Source organism: Siphateles boraxobius, unplaced genomic scaffold (genome assembly GCF_051911475.1).
Source record: "Siphateles boraxobius isolate OS27281-9 unplaced genomic scaffold, OSU_SipBor_1 54, whole genome shotgun sequence".
Taxonomy (NCBI): domain Eukaryota; kingdom Metazoa; phylum Chordata; class Actinopteri; order Cypriniformes; family Leuciscidae; genus Siphateles; species Siphateles boraxobius.
The window spans coordinates 5,166,711-5,181,915 of record NW_027509180.1 but is presented as its reverse complement, the minus strand read 5'-3'; the positions used below and the strand labels follow the sequence as shown (position 1 = coordinate 5,181,915).

At 38.2% G+C, this 15,205-nt stretch overlaps 1 protein-coding gene across 3 annotated transcripts in view; it reads left to right on the top strand.

Moving 5' to 3' along the window:
* LOC143714420 (uncharacterized) overlaps positions 1-15,205 on the top strand; it is a 596,609-nt gene that overhangs the window by 13,717 nt on the left and 567,687 nt on the right. For 2 of the 3 annotated variants that reach the window (XM_077205583.1, XM_077205586.1), the window contains exon 2: positions 6,051-8,126. In XM_077205583.1, the coding sequence (XP_077061698.1) occupies positions 6,051-7,786 (1,736 nt within the window). In that variant the 3' untranslated portion in view covers positions 7,787-8,126. Of the gene's footprint in view, positions 1-5,272; positions 5,332-6,050 lie in introns of those variants that run through there. The other variant, XM_077205584.1, reaches the window with a different exon arrangement.

The window sequence follows — 15,205 nt, the reverse complement described above, 5'->3', positions numbered from 1 at the left end:
TGGATTTTGATTTAATGATTTAATTTAACTGGTAACAGTGGTATTTTGTGTTTATTATTCTAATATAATTTAATTTGAATGATAGAATTTGACATAAAAGGTGATGCATACCTCTAAGTAAAAAAAAAAAAGTCCATATATAGGTGAAAATGCCCCTGGAACTCAATTTTAGGTTGCAAATATTGCCCGTTAATAAAAAAATGTTAATTTCTTTCACTGCTGTGAACTGACCACTGCATAGAATATGAAAAATATGAATATCTTCGTGAGTCAGCTGTCAACAACAGGCCTAAACCAGCCATGGTACCAGCACAAAAACACAATCAGTAAAATATCATCTAATTATCATCAACAAAACTTTGAAAATATTTAGACATATTTTTGTCAATATTGCGCACCCCTAATGTAACAAGGTATTAATTTTGATTTCTTCAGGTCTTAAAAAGGTCTTAAAAAGCCTTAAATTTGTCTTTTAAAAGTGTGCAGATACCCTGTATGCAGACTCTTTGATAACTTTATTCAATTTCCGTATATGTCCTACCTGTTAGACAGGAAGGGCACAGGTAAATATGACATTTATTATGGGTTAATGTGAGGATTGTTTGAAGTTATATTTTTGGAAGCCTAATGTTTTTTTTAAAAATGATAGCTTTCACTTGTAATGACGTAATCACTGTAATGTTTGATGGCTATAATTATTTTTTCATTTTTATCCAGACATCACTGGCTTATTGATCATTAAAGGTGTTATCAATCATTTACTTGTTGTTGCTAGTTTGAGTGGAGAAATACAACTTAATACACAAAAGTATCACTAATCTGTGTGTGCATTTTGCTTTAGATCCAAGCAAGTTGACTCATGAAACCATTTGTTTATTATATCGCAATCGCAATATTGACCTCAATAATCGCAATATGACATTTTCCCCAAATCGTGCAGCCCTAGTACAAATGAAATGTATTAATTTTATATTTAATCAAATATATGCAATAATAACATATTAAAATTATTTAAAAAAAATATTTAGTTTTACTCCACCTATTTTTTTACTCCATTTACTCTGACTGATCCGATCAGTAACTGAAGGACTGGAAATATCAGTTGTTTTAACCATTCATTAAAATGAATCGGTTCATAGGAGTCATTATTTCGCGAATTGGCCATGTCATTATCGGATTTGTACGCGTTGTGTGTTTATCCCGGCAGCTAGGACATCCCACACAGAAAACATTTAATCACTGGATAGGTTTTTTCGTTTATTTAAAGTGTGGTTTATGTCAGCTGAATGTGCGGAATGCTTTTCCTAGAAGATAAGGTATTTTAGCAAACTTCACACCCAGCGGTAATTCAGGAAAAAAAAATATCCGAATGAATGAATATATCCACATGAAACTATGGTCTTCCGACCTTTTACCATCGTGTCGATTTATTTTGATTAATATGTGGCAGGGAGAGAGAGCAAGACAGCGCTTAGGAGACTGGCTCCGCAGAGAGACAGTGCGCGCGCGCGACCGGGGCTCTCTCTCTCATTCTCTCTCTCTCTGGGGCTCTCTCTCTCATTCTCTCTCTCTCTCTCTCTCTCTCTGCTCGTTCTTCAGTTAAACATGCGCCCTGTCACATGCGCAGCAGTTCGTCTTCATTACTCACCGATCAAATAAAACTATGGCGGGACAAATTCGCTTTGGATCATGAGCATCGATAAAAGGGATTCGTTAACGTCGAGGGCATAAAATATCGATGGTTCATAAAACGTAGAACCGGTTCTCGAGTGGAACCGGTTTTCATTTCCCATCCCTACTGGCAAACACAACAACTCCGTCATGTCCGTAGTGCACAGGGACATTTTGAGTGTTGATGACACCCTGAATTCATTTTGTTTGATGAATCTGAATGTAGTGTTTAAGATTCACTAAACAAGAGATTGGGTTGATGTGCGCGTTTATGTCTCAAGCTTCAAATCAGAATAGATTTTTTGACATGTGAACACTGCTCACATATAATTTCCAGCTGTTTGCACTTAATAACTCTATTCGCCAAATCCACCATCTTTGTCCGACAAAGCAGTCAGTAGGGTTAACTTAGAAGATTAACGTTGGAGGATTTGAACTTGAAAAGCGGAGTGCACTGACGTCTTTCCGTGGTTAAAACAACATTCCCTTTAATGTTCATTCATGTTTGTTTGATGCTATAAATGAACTAGAAGGAAGAGATGATCGGTTCATGAGCAGCTTTAACTGAGGCTCTACAGCGATCTGTCACGACACATTAAAGAGCCACAAAACGGTATTGTTTAAATTTCTTGACAAAATTGCCAAATTTGAAAGTTGAGACTTTGTTTCATATCAAAAGTAACCTGGTCTGTCCTGTCTGTCGGCGCGTTGTCAGTGTCCTCTCTGCTCCGCGATGTATTTTTCACTGCGTGAGAACATGGTGTGGTTTGAGAGCGGAGTAGCTTTTCGGACATAGTAACAGTAACTAAAGGGGGCGGGTCTTTGCGAACGGTCAATTTGGAGACAATGAACATAATGAACGGTTGTGCCGTGCAGCTTATATTTATCACGCAGTAAAATTTAAAACGTACACATAGCCCATGCCTGTAATGTATGTTGGAAATGTGTTTAAAAATCATATCACCGTTATTGAAAAAATATATATCACGATATATATTGATATTGAATTATTGTCCAGCCCTACAGAAAGGGCGTCGAAGTTACTTGCAAAATATACTATGCGGTAATAAAAAACAGCAGTAGTACAAGTACAATGCAATAGCCTATCACTTGCGAAGCAAACATCCACAAGCAAATGAAAGGCTCTTCCCGAAGCTGGCCACTCTAGCAAGACGTTATCTCTGTATTCCCGGGACATCTGTGCCATCGGAGACGGTGTTTTCTGACTGTCAACAGGCTGCACTCCAGACTAACCCCACATCATCATGACATGACATGTAAGAGTGCACAAGAAAGGTGCATTCTTCTGAGACTGCTCTCCTCAAAGTGTCTAATGAAGCTGCTGATTCTGGAAGGTACTCGGTATTGGTTCTATTGGATTTATCATTAGCTTTCGATACAGTGGACCACAAAATACTGTTGAATAAATTAGATAAAGAGTTTGGTATCGTTGGGTCTGTTTTAAAGTCGCTTTCCTCTTGAGTGACAGAACTTTCTCTGTATATGTAAATGGTATACTGTCTGTAGCTACTCCATTCTTGAATGGTGTTCCCCAGGGCTCTGTCCTAGGTCCACTTTTGTTTTTACTGCACATTAACCAGGGTCCGAAATTAACACCCGCCAAGCGCCAAATGCGGGTAGATTTTCCGTTTGGCGAGTAAATCTCAAAGGCTATCCGCCACACTGGCGGGTGAATGTTCCAGACATTCTAGAAAGTTCCGGGAGTCTCCCGCATATTGATAGCGGCTCCCTGATGCCTGCAAATTAGTTCAAATCTCCTGGAATCTAGAGCGAGCGAGAAGGAGCGCTCACATACTGAGCTCCAAACCGTGTAGCGCGCGCACTGCAGAGAGCGAGAAACCTTGCGTGTGTGTGCCTCGAGAAGCGTGTGTGAACCTTCACAGCTAAAATAGACCTACACTAAATATATATTTTAACTTAAATAATTAACAAATTAAGATGACAAAAAGAAAACACTGAATCAGTTTGAAGAAGCTTTGAAAAAACTTTTTTTTTTTCATCAGACTACGTTTTTTTCGTCAAATAAAAATAGCAGCAGGCTTACCTCAATCCACAGCTTGTCTCGTTTTTACTTTAAAAAAGTAACATGTCTACATAATGTGGGGTTAGTCTGGGTCTCCGATGGCACAGATGTCCCGGGAATACAGAGATAACGTCTCGCTAGAGTGGCCAACTTCGTTTGATAGCCTACTAAAACTTTCATTTGCTTGTGGATGTTTGCTTCGCCAGTGATATTGCATTGCATTGTACTTGCACTAGGCCTACTGCTGTATTTTAATACCGCGCAGCATATTTAGCAAGTAACTTCCGTCGCCCTTTCTGTCGAAATGCTCCCACACGCAGTAGCTACTTTTCGCTTGCTTCATTTTGCTTGCTCAGTGAAATATGTCTTTAGGCGCGTGTGGTTGCGCGTGTCGACGCACACCGTGATTTAACAAATATAAATTTAACTGTTTTTTTTTTTTTTTAACCATGCAGCAAACAAACAAAAAAGCTAAATAAATATATTTATTATTATTTTTAATTTTTTTTAACCGTTTAACTGATAGTATTAATCGGTAAAAATTTTAGTATGTGTAGTATTTAGTTTTTTTTTTTAAAGTATGTGATAGTCTTAGAAAACCTTCAAATGTATTGTTATGAGCACTAGTTCCATGCTCACTTCAACATAATACCTTATCTCAATTAAATGTACTGAAATGAATGTATATGTGACACAAAAAGGCTGTTTATTATTTTGGCCGGTAAAAAATAAGCTTGGCTGGTGGATTTTTTCATCTACCAGTCCCCGTGGCAGGTGAGCCAAAAAGTTAATTTCGGACCCTGACATTAACCCTTTGGAGCCATTTTAACAAAGTGTCATACCATTTTCATGCTGATGACATACAGTTGTATTGCTTGTTCAATGACTCTTAGTTCCACAAACTAACGGATTTATTGAAAAATCGTGACTTGCTAGTAACTGTCTCCAATTAAATTCGGAAAAGACTGAAACCCTAATTGTTGCCCCAGACAATAAAATACCATCCATCCTTCAAAACCTTGGTTCTCTGAGCTCTTCTGTCCAGGCGAGCATCAGAAATCTAGGTGTCTGGTTTGACCAGTCAATGTCTTTGGACTGCCATTCTAGACTTTTGGTCAGAAATATTTTTTTATCATATAAGAAATATTGCAAAATTGAGGGCAATTTTATCTGACTCTGATCTCGAGATGTTATCCATGCTTTTATTTCTGAATACTGTAACTCTCTTTTTACTTTTTGTGACAAATTTACTCTAAATCGTCTTCAAATGGTTCAAAATGCTGCGGCAAGGCTTTTAACAAGATCTGGCAGAAGGACACGCATCACACCCATTTTGTCTTCCCTACACTGGTTTCCCATCAAATTTCGTATTGATTTTAAAATATTAGTTTTAACTTTTAGAGCTTTACATGGTCAGGCCCCACAATACATTGCTGATTTGTTATGCACATACTCCCCAGGCCGTGCCCTTCACTCCTCAGGCCAGAGTCTGTTAATGGTCCCAAAGACTCGCTATAAACCCAGGGAGACCTGTCCTTCCAGGCTGTAGCCCCCAGACTGTAGAACGCCTTGCCTTTGTTCCTCCGTGTGGCCGATTCTGTCGATTATTTTTAAAGGTATCTCAAGACACTGTTATTTAAACAAGCTTTTAGTTGACTGGATTTTATTTTGGGCTCTTTAAATGTTGTAATTTTTACTGATTGTATACTGTTTTATTATTGTGGTTGCACTTTGTAAAGCACTTTGTGATTTTTATCTGTGAAAAGCGCTCTATAAATAAACTTTACTTATTTATTTTACATTTATTTTATATCTGGTTCCCAATTTGCAACAAAGTTACCAGAATTTGTGTCATTTTCAACCTAGTGTAGACTTTCTTTTTTTAAATAATCAGTAAACAACAAAGTTACTGATAAAGTTGTATTTGTCAAATATCATACAAGTTATTCATAGTCATAGAAATTCTTCTTACAGTGACTTTGGTTACAGGATTGATGAATGTGATCAACACTGTACAGTTTGTAAAAACTGAGACAATGGATTGAGATTATTTTCTTGTCTCCCCATCATGCAGTAGAAAAAGCCCAGATGATGTCACTTCATAAAGAAATGCTGTTTTTGAAAGGAGGAAAATCATTTCATGAGTAACAGGGTTGAGTAAAACATGTAGGACACAGATAATGCTAATAAAAATTGTTAATTTAAAACTAGTTAAGTTTTACAGACACTGCAACGGTCATGAAATGACTTTCATGTCCTTTCACTTTATATTTCTCTCTTTTAATTATTTTGATGTCCTGAAAATTAAATTTTATATTTGTTTCTTTCATGTCAGACCTGATGGAAGAGAACGAAGAGAGTGAAGAACTGAGTGAAGTGAAGGAGGAGAGTGAAGAACTGAGTGAAGTGAAGGAGGAGAGAGAAGAACTGAGTGAAGTGAAGGAGGAGAGAGAAGAACTGAGTGAAGTCAAGGAGGAGAGAGAAGAACTGAGTGAAGTGAAGGAGGAGAGAGAAGAACTGAGTGAAGTGAAGGAGGAGAGAGAAGAACTGAGTGAAGTGGAGGAGGAGAGAGAAGAACTGAGTGAAGTGAAGGAGGAGAGAGAAGAACTGAGTGAAGTGGAGGAGGAGAGTGAAGAACTGAGTGAATTGGAGGAGGAGAGTGAAGAACTGAGTGAAGTGGAGGAGGAGAGAGAAGAACTGAGTGAAGTGGAGGAGGAGAGTGAAGAACTGAGTGAAGTGAAGGAGGAGAGAGAAGAACTGAGTGAAGTGAAGGAGGAGAGTGAAGAACTGAGTGAAGTGAAGGAGGAGAGACAAGAACTGAGTGAAGTGAAGGAGGAGAGTGAAGAACTGAGTGAAGTGAAGGAGGAGAGTGAAGAACTGAGTGAAGTGAAGGAGGAGAGAGAAGAACTGAGTGAAGTGAAGGAGGAGAGTGAAGAACTGAGTGAAGTGAAGGAGGAGAGAGAAGAACTGAGTGAAGTGGAGGAGGAGAGTGAAGAACTGAGTGAAGTGAAGGAGGAACATCATGTCAAACCTGGAGAAAAACCCTTGAGTCGCTCAAAGACTAAAAATAATTTTTTAAAGAAAAGAAGAGGCAAGAAATCTTTCACCTGCACTCAGTGTGGAAACAGTTACACAAGCAAACAAAGTCTTGAGTTTCACATGAGAGTTCACACTGGAGAAAAGCCGTACTCATGTGATCAATGTGGGAATAGTTTCAGCCGATCTTCATCCCTTAAAGAACACATGAGGATCCACATCGGATGGAAGCCATTCTCATGTGATCAATGCAGCAAAACATTTCTTACTGCATCACACCTGAAGACACACCTGACAGTTCATACGAAGGAAAAGCCGCATTCATGTTCTGTGTGTGGAAAGAGTTTTTCACAGCTGAAATATTTACATGTACATGAGAAAATACATACTGGTGTAAAAGCTTATATGTGCTTTGAGTGTGAGAAGACTTTTATTACAGTGGACAGTTTAAAACTGCACCAGAGAATTCACACTGGAGAGAAACCTTACAAGTGTTCACACTGTGACAAGAGATTCAGTCAGTCATCATCTCTGAAAACACATGAGATGATCCACACTGGAGAAAAACCTTATAAGTGTTCACACTGTGACAAGAGATTCAGTCAGTTGTCATCTCTGAAAAAACATGAGATGATCCACACTGGAGAAAAACCTTACAAGTGTTCACACTGTGACAAGAGATTCAGTCAGTCAACAGATCAGAAAACGCATGAGAGGATCCACACTGGAGAAAAACCTTATAAGTGTTCACACTGTGACAAGAGATTCAGTGTGTCATCATCTCTGAAAACACATGAGAGGATCCACACTGGAGAAAAACCTTATAAGTGTTCACACTGTGACAAGAGATTCAGTGTGTCATCATCTCTAAAAACACATGAGAGGATCCACACTGGAGAAAAACCTTACAAGTGTTCACACTGTGACAAGAGATTCAGTCACTTATTTTCTCTGAAAACACATGAGAGGATCCACAGCAGAGAGAAGTCACCTGAAGTGACACATGAGGATCCACACAGTAAAGAAACTACTTAACCCTCTGGGTTCTAAGGGTTTTTGGGGCCCTGACATTTGTGCTTTTATCAGTTGCTTATAAACATATTTATGGCAAAGGCGTAATTACACTCTATTTAGCACAAACAGGGCTACCATAATATGTGAGCGACATGTATGCACATGTTTGTATTTTTGAGAGAATAATGTTTATGCATGGTTATTGAAACAACTAAAAATTAAAGTTTCTGAAATAAGGCCACAAAACACTAAATATGTGTCCACAATACTATTGACTAATGGATGTTGTCAGGTGAGTTTTTGCTTCAAAATGATCTGAAAATCACCCTGCCTAATCATTCACATAAAACAATACATTGATTTAAAATTTGTAAGACACTTTTTGTTTGAAAAGGCAATATGCGGGGGCGGGGGCGGGGGCGGGGGTGGGGGGGTGCGTGAATGATCCAACACCATCATGAATAATGAGTGGTTTACACCTGAGAAGACAATGACCTGCACCTAATGAGCTGCATAATGAAATGCATTCATAAAGAAAGAATGCAAGGACAAAAGAAATATATATATCTACAAAATTAGTTCACAATTGGAATCATCTCAAAATTATTTTGTATTTTCCTACAAATTGTTATATGCTTGGGTAGTATATAATAACCAAGGTAATCATTTCTAGTAGTGTGTGGTTAATTCTCATACTGTATTTTCAGAAAGTTTTGGAATATGAATCCTCTCCCCAAATTTGTCACTAATAAAACGCAAAAATAATTTAAAGAGAAGGCTTATATTGACATTTTAATATTTTGTTTACATCTACCTTGAAAATATATATTTTTGCTATTTTATTAAAAAGGTTACAATTACAACAACAATTCAAATTTCAAACAATATTTCAAGTGTAATCTTTCTTTGTAAAAACTTAAATATACATTTTATCATATGTATTTTAAAGTTAAGGATTCATTAGTTTGAATATAGCCTACATTGGAACAAACACTATAAAAACATCTTAGTTGATGACTTTATTTTTGACAAAACATATATATATAACATGAGCAGAAATTGGCGAACAAAAGCTTATTTGATGTGGCAGTCTTTTTTTACAGTAAAAACTTTAGAATCCATCCAAAACTAGTCAACGAAATGTGGTCTTTCGTATGTAACATAGTCTATTGTTTTTATCATATATTAGGGCATATAAATGTTAATTTGCAGTTTAATACGTTGCTTATACAAAGACATTTTATTTCAACATATTTGTAGGCGTATTAATAGTTCAGTTTAATACGTTGCTTATACAAAGACATTTTATTTCAACATATTCAACCACCGTCGGTGTATGAGTGAATGGGTGAATGTGAGGCAAATTGTAAAGCACTTTGGTGGCCATTGGGTCTGTGAAAGCGCTTTGGTGGCCATTGGGTCTGTGAAAGCGCTATATAAATGCAGTCCATTTACCATTTCAGTCGATTTTTACTCATCAGTATAGCAATCTAGTTTGGTAAAAGCTGTTCATTCATTCACACACACAAACGAGATTCATATTTAAACAGTCTTTTTGTGGTTTACAGACACTATTTGATATTGCGATTAGAACAAAGCATATAACAATAAATAACTTTCTATTATTCTTCAGATGGATCCGTTGCTCCTCGAAGTGCATAGATATATACAATAGATGTCGCCTTGGATACGGCAGTTCATTAGAACGAATGCGTCAACAGAGCCGCCATCATGGAACAGGGGAGCCCCTCTTTTAATGCCTAAGCGTCAATGTAGGCAAAGGTCTAAAGGAAATAAAATCACCATAAATCGTCATGAATGCAATTTTCTAGTATTTTTGGTTCGTTCCAATAGTCAGACACATATTATTGATTCCAGAGAAAATGTAAAAAAAATTTTTTTTTTAAAACATTCTTCCTAGTTCATATTTCGTTTGTGTGAACATCCATACGCAGCACAAAAGTCCGAAAATCCATGAATTCGAAGTACAGGCGGAGATAGCAGCGTTACCTAGCTACTTCATATGACAAGACCCCTGTTCCAAGATGGCGGCGGTTTTGACGCATGCTAAGAACCCCAAGATGACATCTAGTGTATGGGTGCTTCTCAATATCCCTCCTCGTCTCCTCGCTCCTCCGTCCTCCATCCTATGACCCGGAAACCAATCGAGCTCAGCCATCTTGAAGGACATCTCAATTCTCTAATTGCACCGCGAGGATCGAGGAGTGAGGAGGCTTCCAGAGGAGCTATGAGCGAGGATACACAGGTGTACCCTTTGCGGAAGAGTTTTATCGACTAAACATGACGCACGTATCAATTCTCCTCCCCCTTCACATCTGTCACAATCATTTGAATTTATACTTTACTTTTGTAGTTTACATAAACCACACAACTCGCATATTTCAACAAGGTATTTTGCTTTATTATTATCTTTTATGAATTTCTTAAATAAACAAACTTTAACAACATAAGGGCAGATTCTTTGAGCACTGCTGATGACGCAGTGAAGTGACGCTCGAGTGATCAAGTATTCCAATGTATAAAAAAACTTTCATTCAATTCCTCCGTCCTCATTTTTTTTTCCTTGCAGCCTTCCCTCGCGTCCTACAGGGGGTGGAGCTGAGACGCGAGGAAAGGAAACGAGGATGCACAAATAAGAAATGAGAAGCACCCAGGATATCTGTTCTCGAAGTGAAACCAGCACTTCTGAGCTTAAATTCTCCAGGTGCTCTCCTTTTGATTGTCTAGCCCCTCCCATCTTGTTACCTGATTATTGATTTATTTGCCCCACCTGTCCTCCCTCGTTACCTTCTTTTGTTTGTTCTCCCTATTTTTTTCTCCCTGTGTTTGCAATCCTGTGCTGATTCATTGTTGAATGTACCCCTTGTGTCCTGCCTAGATCCTCTTGCCTAGTCCAAGTCAAGTCTGTCTTGTTTTCGCCCTCGGGGTAGTTTTTGTTTGTTTTTACTTTCATTTTTGATTAATAAAAGCCTTATTTCTCTGCACTTGAGTCCTCGCTACTTCCACCTATGCCCAAAATGGACTTGGTCAGGATATGGGCTGTAGCGACTGACCGAATCCTGTTTTCCTTTCACTACTGAACAAATATGAACACATATATGTTTAATTCACAAAACCTTGAATCATGTGAAATGGTGCCCCAATGTCTGCCAGCCGGTCATTGATTAACTCCATTTATGACGCATTATGTAATCAAGAAACAGGTCCCCGTTGTTCTCGAAACCCTCACGTGGTGCACATCACGGATGGACAATATGCCCGAAGGATACACACACACACACCACACATACCCGCACACAAACGTCCTTTGTGTGCAACTTAGGATAGGAATGTCCTTAATGTAAATAACACAGAATTGTATCTAACCTTCCTGTATGCATGCATATCTAATTTCCATAATATTCCATAGGGGCGGCAGTGGCTCAGTGGTTCATGTAGGTTGTCTACAAACCGAAAGGTTGGTGGTTCGATCCCCGGTTCCACCTGACCAAGTGTCGAGGTGTCCGTGAGCAAGACACCTAACCCCGGCTGCTCCCGACGAGCTGGATGGCGCCTTGCATGGCTGACACCGCCGTCGATGTGTGAATGGGTGAATGAGAGGCAAATATGTAAAGCGCTTTGGTGGCCATTAGGTCTGTTAAAGCGCTATATAAATGCAGTCCATTTTTAAAAAAGATGTAATTGGAGACTGGTTTGTAACTTCAAATCTTAAGTGTATTTCTAAAGAAAGATTACCTAACAGTATCATCTTCTGTAACTCGCCCTCTTGCTAGGTCATAAAACTTTATGACCCCCAAAAGGAATTCCAAGGGAATCACAGCTCCCACTTGGATTCTGATAAAGAAAGAGGAATAGACTCTGCAATTATATATTTTCTATAAGTATAACCACTTAAGAAATGTATAAACATGAATTTGATCTTTCCTAGGTCATGGTAGCTGGTATTATGGCTTTATAGTCGTGTGAGTGAACATTAAATGTGTGTAATTCTGCATATGAATGTAACTTTATGTTTCTTATACTCTTTCCGGCCATTCTTGGTACCTGTTTGACCGTCTTGTTTTGACTAAACCAGTCATACATAGGATATTACAGTAAAATGTATTGTTCTGTGTGTACAATCTTTCTGGCTAGAAATGACAAAATTTTATAGCATCATCAATTATCCTGACAAGACAAAGAAGAACTTTTCCCGCTCGAGATGCTCTAAGATGATTGGTTCACATACGCGAAGCAGGCGTGAACCCCTCCTCTCTATAAGAAACTGACACAGGAGTTTCAAAAGGAGAGAGCACTTTCCCTGTGAGAGGTGTCCGGTCCCATGGCTCCTTAGGGAGCATTACACCGCGTTTCTTTTCTTTTCCTTTCTTTACTAAGTTTTATTTTCATTCTTCGCCTCTCCCTCCCGAGGGAGATGAACTCTGAACTATTTCCTTGGTAACTTCACGTTCGGTGAACCTTTAAAACTTCCCGCGAGTCTGCTCGCCCCGGAAGACACGAGAGAACAAGCCTATAGCGCCGAAGGACAAACACGCACACGACTCTGCGTTCTTCAGCTCACACAAAGAGAACCATATAGGCTACGCAAGTATAGGTTTTTGATTTGATTTGATTTGATTGATGTGATTTCTTGTTGCCTCTCTAAGGGTTATTGTCTGTGATTTTTGCCATGCTGCGATCACCCCGGTGATCTCTCTCATCCTGACCGTTAGTTTCACTTTCTCATCCTCTATCTCTCTCTCTCTCTCTATATATATATATATATTTCACTCTCTCTCTCTCTCTCTCTCACTCAATCTCTCTCTCTCTCACTCCCGTTGTTATTCGTTTGTCTCATTAGTTTTACTGTTTATTGTACATACATGTATCCCGGGTTTAAATGTAGAATTCTGTATCCGTAGTTTCATTTTATTAAAACCATTATATTCTTGGTTGCTAATTGTCTAAAGTTCTCATTTTTACAAAGTCAATGAAGTGTTCGACCATTTTGCTACAAAGCTTTACAATTCGTTACTATTTCAGTAACCTAAATTTTATAATAACAAGAAGGGGATTTTTCATGGCCAGAAAATAGCTTTTTTTGGAATTATAAGAAAGAGATACTTTTTGTTGAAAATTGATAAGTTAATCTTACGGCCGTTTGCTGGACAAACAGATTGTTCGATAACTAAATTAATTCCATTTAAGGTTATCTCATATAATCGATCTGTAATAAGACTATTGATATATTAATGACGAACCATAACCCATTATGGTGATCATTCATATATACAATCGATCTATTTTCAGCTTCGATAATTTAACTGTAATATGCAATATATTAATCATTCATGATTAATTATTAAATTCCCTATATATAATTTGAGCTAATTTAATGTAAGACTCATTGTCGCTACAGTTTGGTGGAGAATGCGGGCATTTCAAACTTTGTTTTATGAGCAAATTCAGTTTCAATCTATGAGTATATTGTGTATTAATATATATATATTTTTTTTTATGCGCGCTCCAGTGAAAGTCGCGCAACGCAGTTCATATTATACCTGTCCCTGTAAAGACGAAGCAAACTCTTTGCAGCTGGTACATGTTAATATTATTTAAACGCCTGATTAAGACGAGAATCTCTTTCTCAGAGCAAGACGTAAATCTGATCGAGAGCGAGTTTCCTCTCTTCAGTGGTAAAAGGCCTTCCATAATGTCGTTATTGAATTCGTGGTTAACCCAGTGATATTCAACAAAAACGGTAAACTCCTGGTCAAAATTGGTTTAGCTACCCAATTAAAGATCTGATACATTTAAATATAAATCTAATACATAAAAATGTTTATGTGAGTAACAACAGACGGAAAATCCTGTTGTTTCACATCTGCGTGTTTTCACAGCGAAAAAATCCTGTTTCACGCTCTTGTGCAGTACAGCACCGAAAGATCCACAGAGATCTGCTTGTTTATTTGTGATTTATTGCAGGAATTCAGCGCACGACGCGAGCTGAAAGCTCTTAGTTTGAATCACATTAAAGTCGGTTGTAATTCCGCTTGCTAAACACCAGAGGGCGGCCTTTAAGTCTTTAGGAGTCTCGAATTACGCCCCGCCTTCTGACTTCAGCCTGCATGAGCGCAATTACGCCATCTTGTGGCCGTTTCAGATAATGCTCTCTTTACTGCTGAATTAATTTCCCTGTGAATTAAGGGAATTCATCTCCCTGTCTAAATTCTCAAGAATTATTTGCATTTAGACCTTTGCTCGTGCGAATATTATTTTGTGTTAGACAAATTTTTCTGCTTTTGACTGGTACATTTACTTTGAGTTTGGTTCAAGACAAGATTTGAATTAAAACTTAAACTAAATCCCAGCACAGCCAGAGAGAGCCCAAGTCGGCTCACTCGACTCTCCTTGTCTCTCTGTCCAATTCTGTTTGAATTGCCTATTTCTACTTTTCTCTTTTTATAGTTATTGACGATACTTTACTGTTGTTGTTAATTATTATAAAATTTTATCCTGATTTCTCAATCTCCTTTCACGCTTATTTTAATTTGGTTAAACCAGTTTAAATTTACATCGTGTTTGCCTGTCAGTCACTGATATCCATGTGGAGGGAACAGCGCCACCCTGTGGCCTTTCCCCCTAAGTCGGTATCACGTTTTTCCTCCTTTCACTCTGTTTTGAATTGTGCATCTATCTCATCTTCCCCTTTTTGATTATTTTATAGTTATTAATGATACTTTACGTTGTTATTAGCTATTATAGGATATCATTCTGATTTCCCTTTTAATTCTTTCCTGCTTGTATTATTTTTTAAATTTAAACAAGTTTTGAATTTTGAATCAAGTGTTCTGTTTACCCAGGCAAAGCACAGAGAAGGAATACGCCCCCTCATGGTGAAAACCCACTACTGCGGCCTGCTCCTTCTATCTACAGTGTTTCAATCCTGTCTCTTTATATTTTGATTTTAATTATTTTTCCTCTCTTTTGGGTTAGGTTATTTTGATAATTACCAACATTATCATAATTCCCTCTTTTTATTATTATTTAGTAAAACCTTCGACTCTTATTGCTACATAAATAATTACTCAATTTGGTTTAAACAAACAAGCCTTAATTCACTTTAAGCTTCCCTTGTTCATCCTTTTGTGTATCTATTGTAGTACTCCCTTGGTGATTTGAAGTCATCTCTGGTGGTGTTCCGGCCAGCAGGGTTGTCCGACCAGCGTTACCAACACCCTACTGTGCGTGAATCTCGGTTTCTTTTATCTCTGTCCGTCGTTGCGGCCCGCAGTGCTGACATCAGCAATTTGGCACTCCAAAGGTAGTCAACCAGTCCAGCCGACACAAAAAGGCAATTTCTGGGACCAGTACCTAAACCGGGGCCTAAAAAGAGGCCACTCCTCCGGGAGGGTTCTGGGGAACAGCCCAATTTTGTAG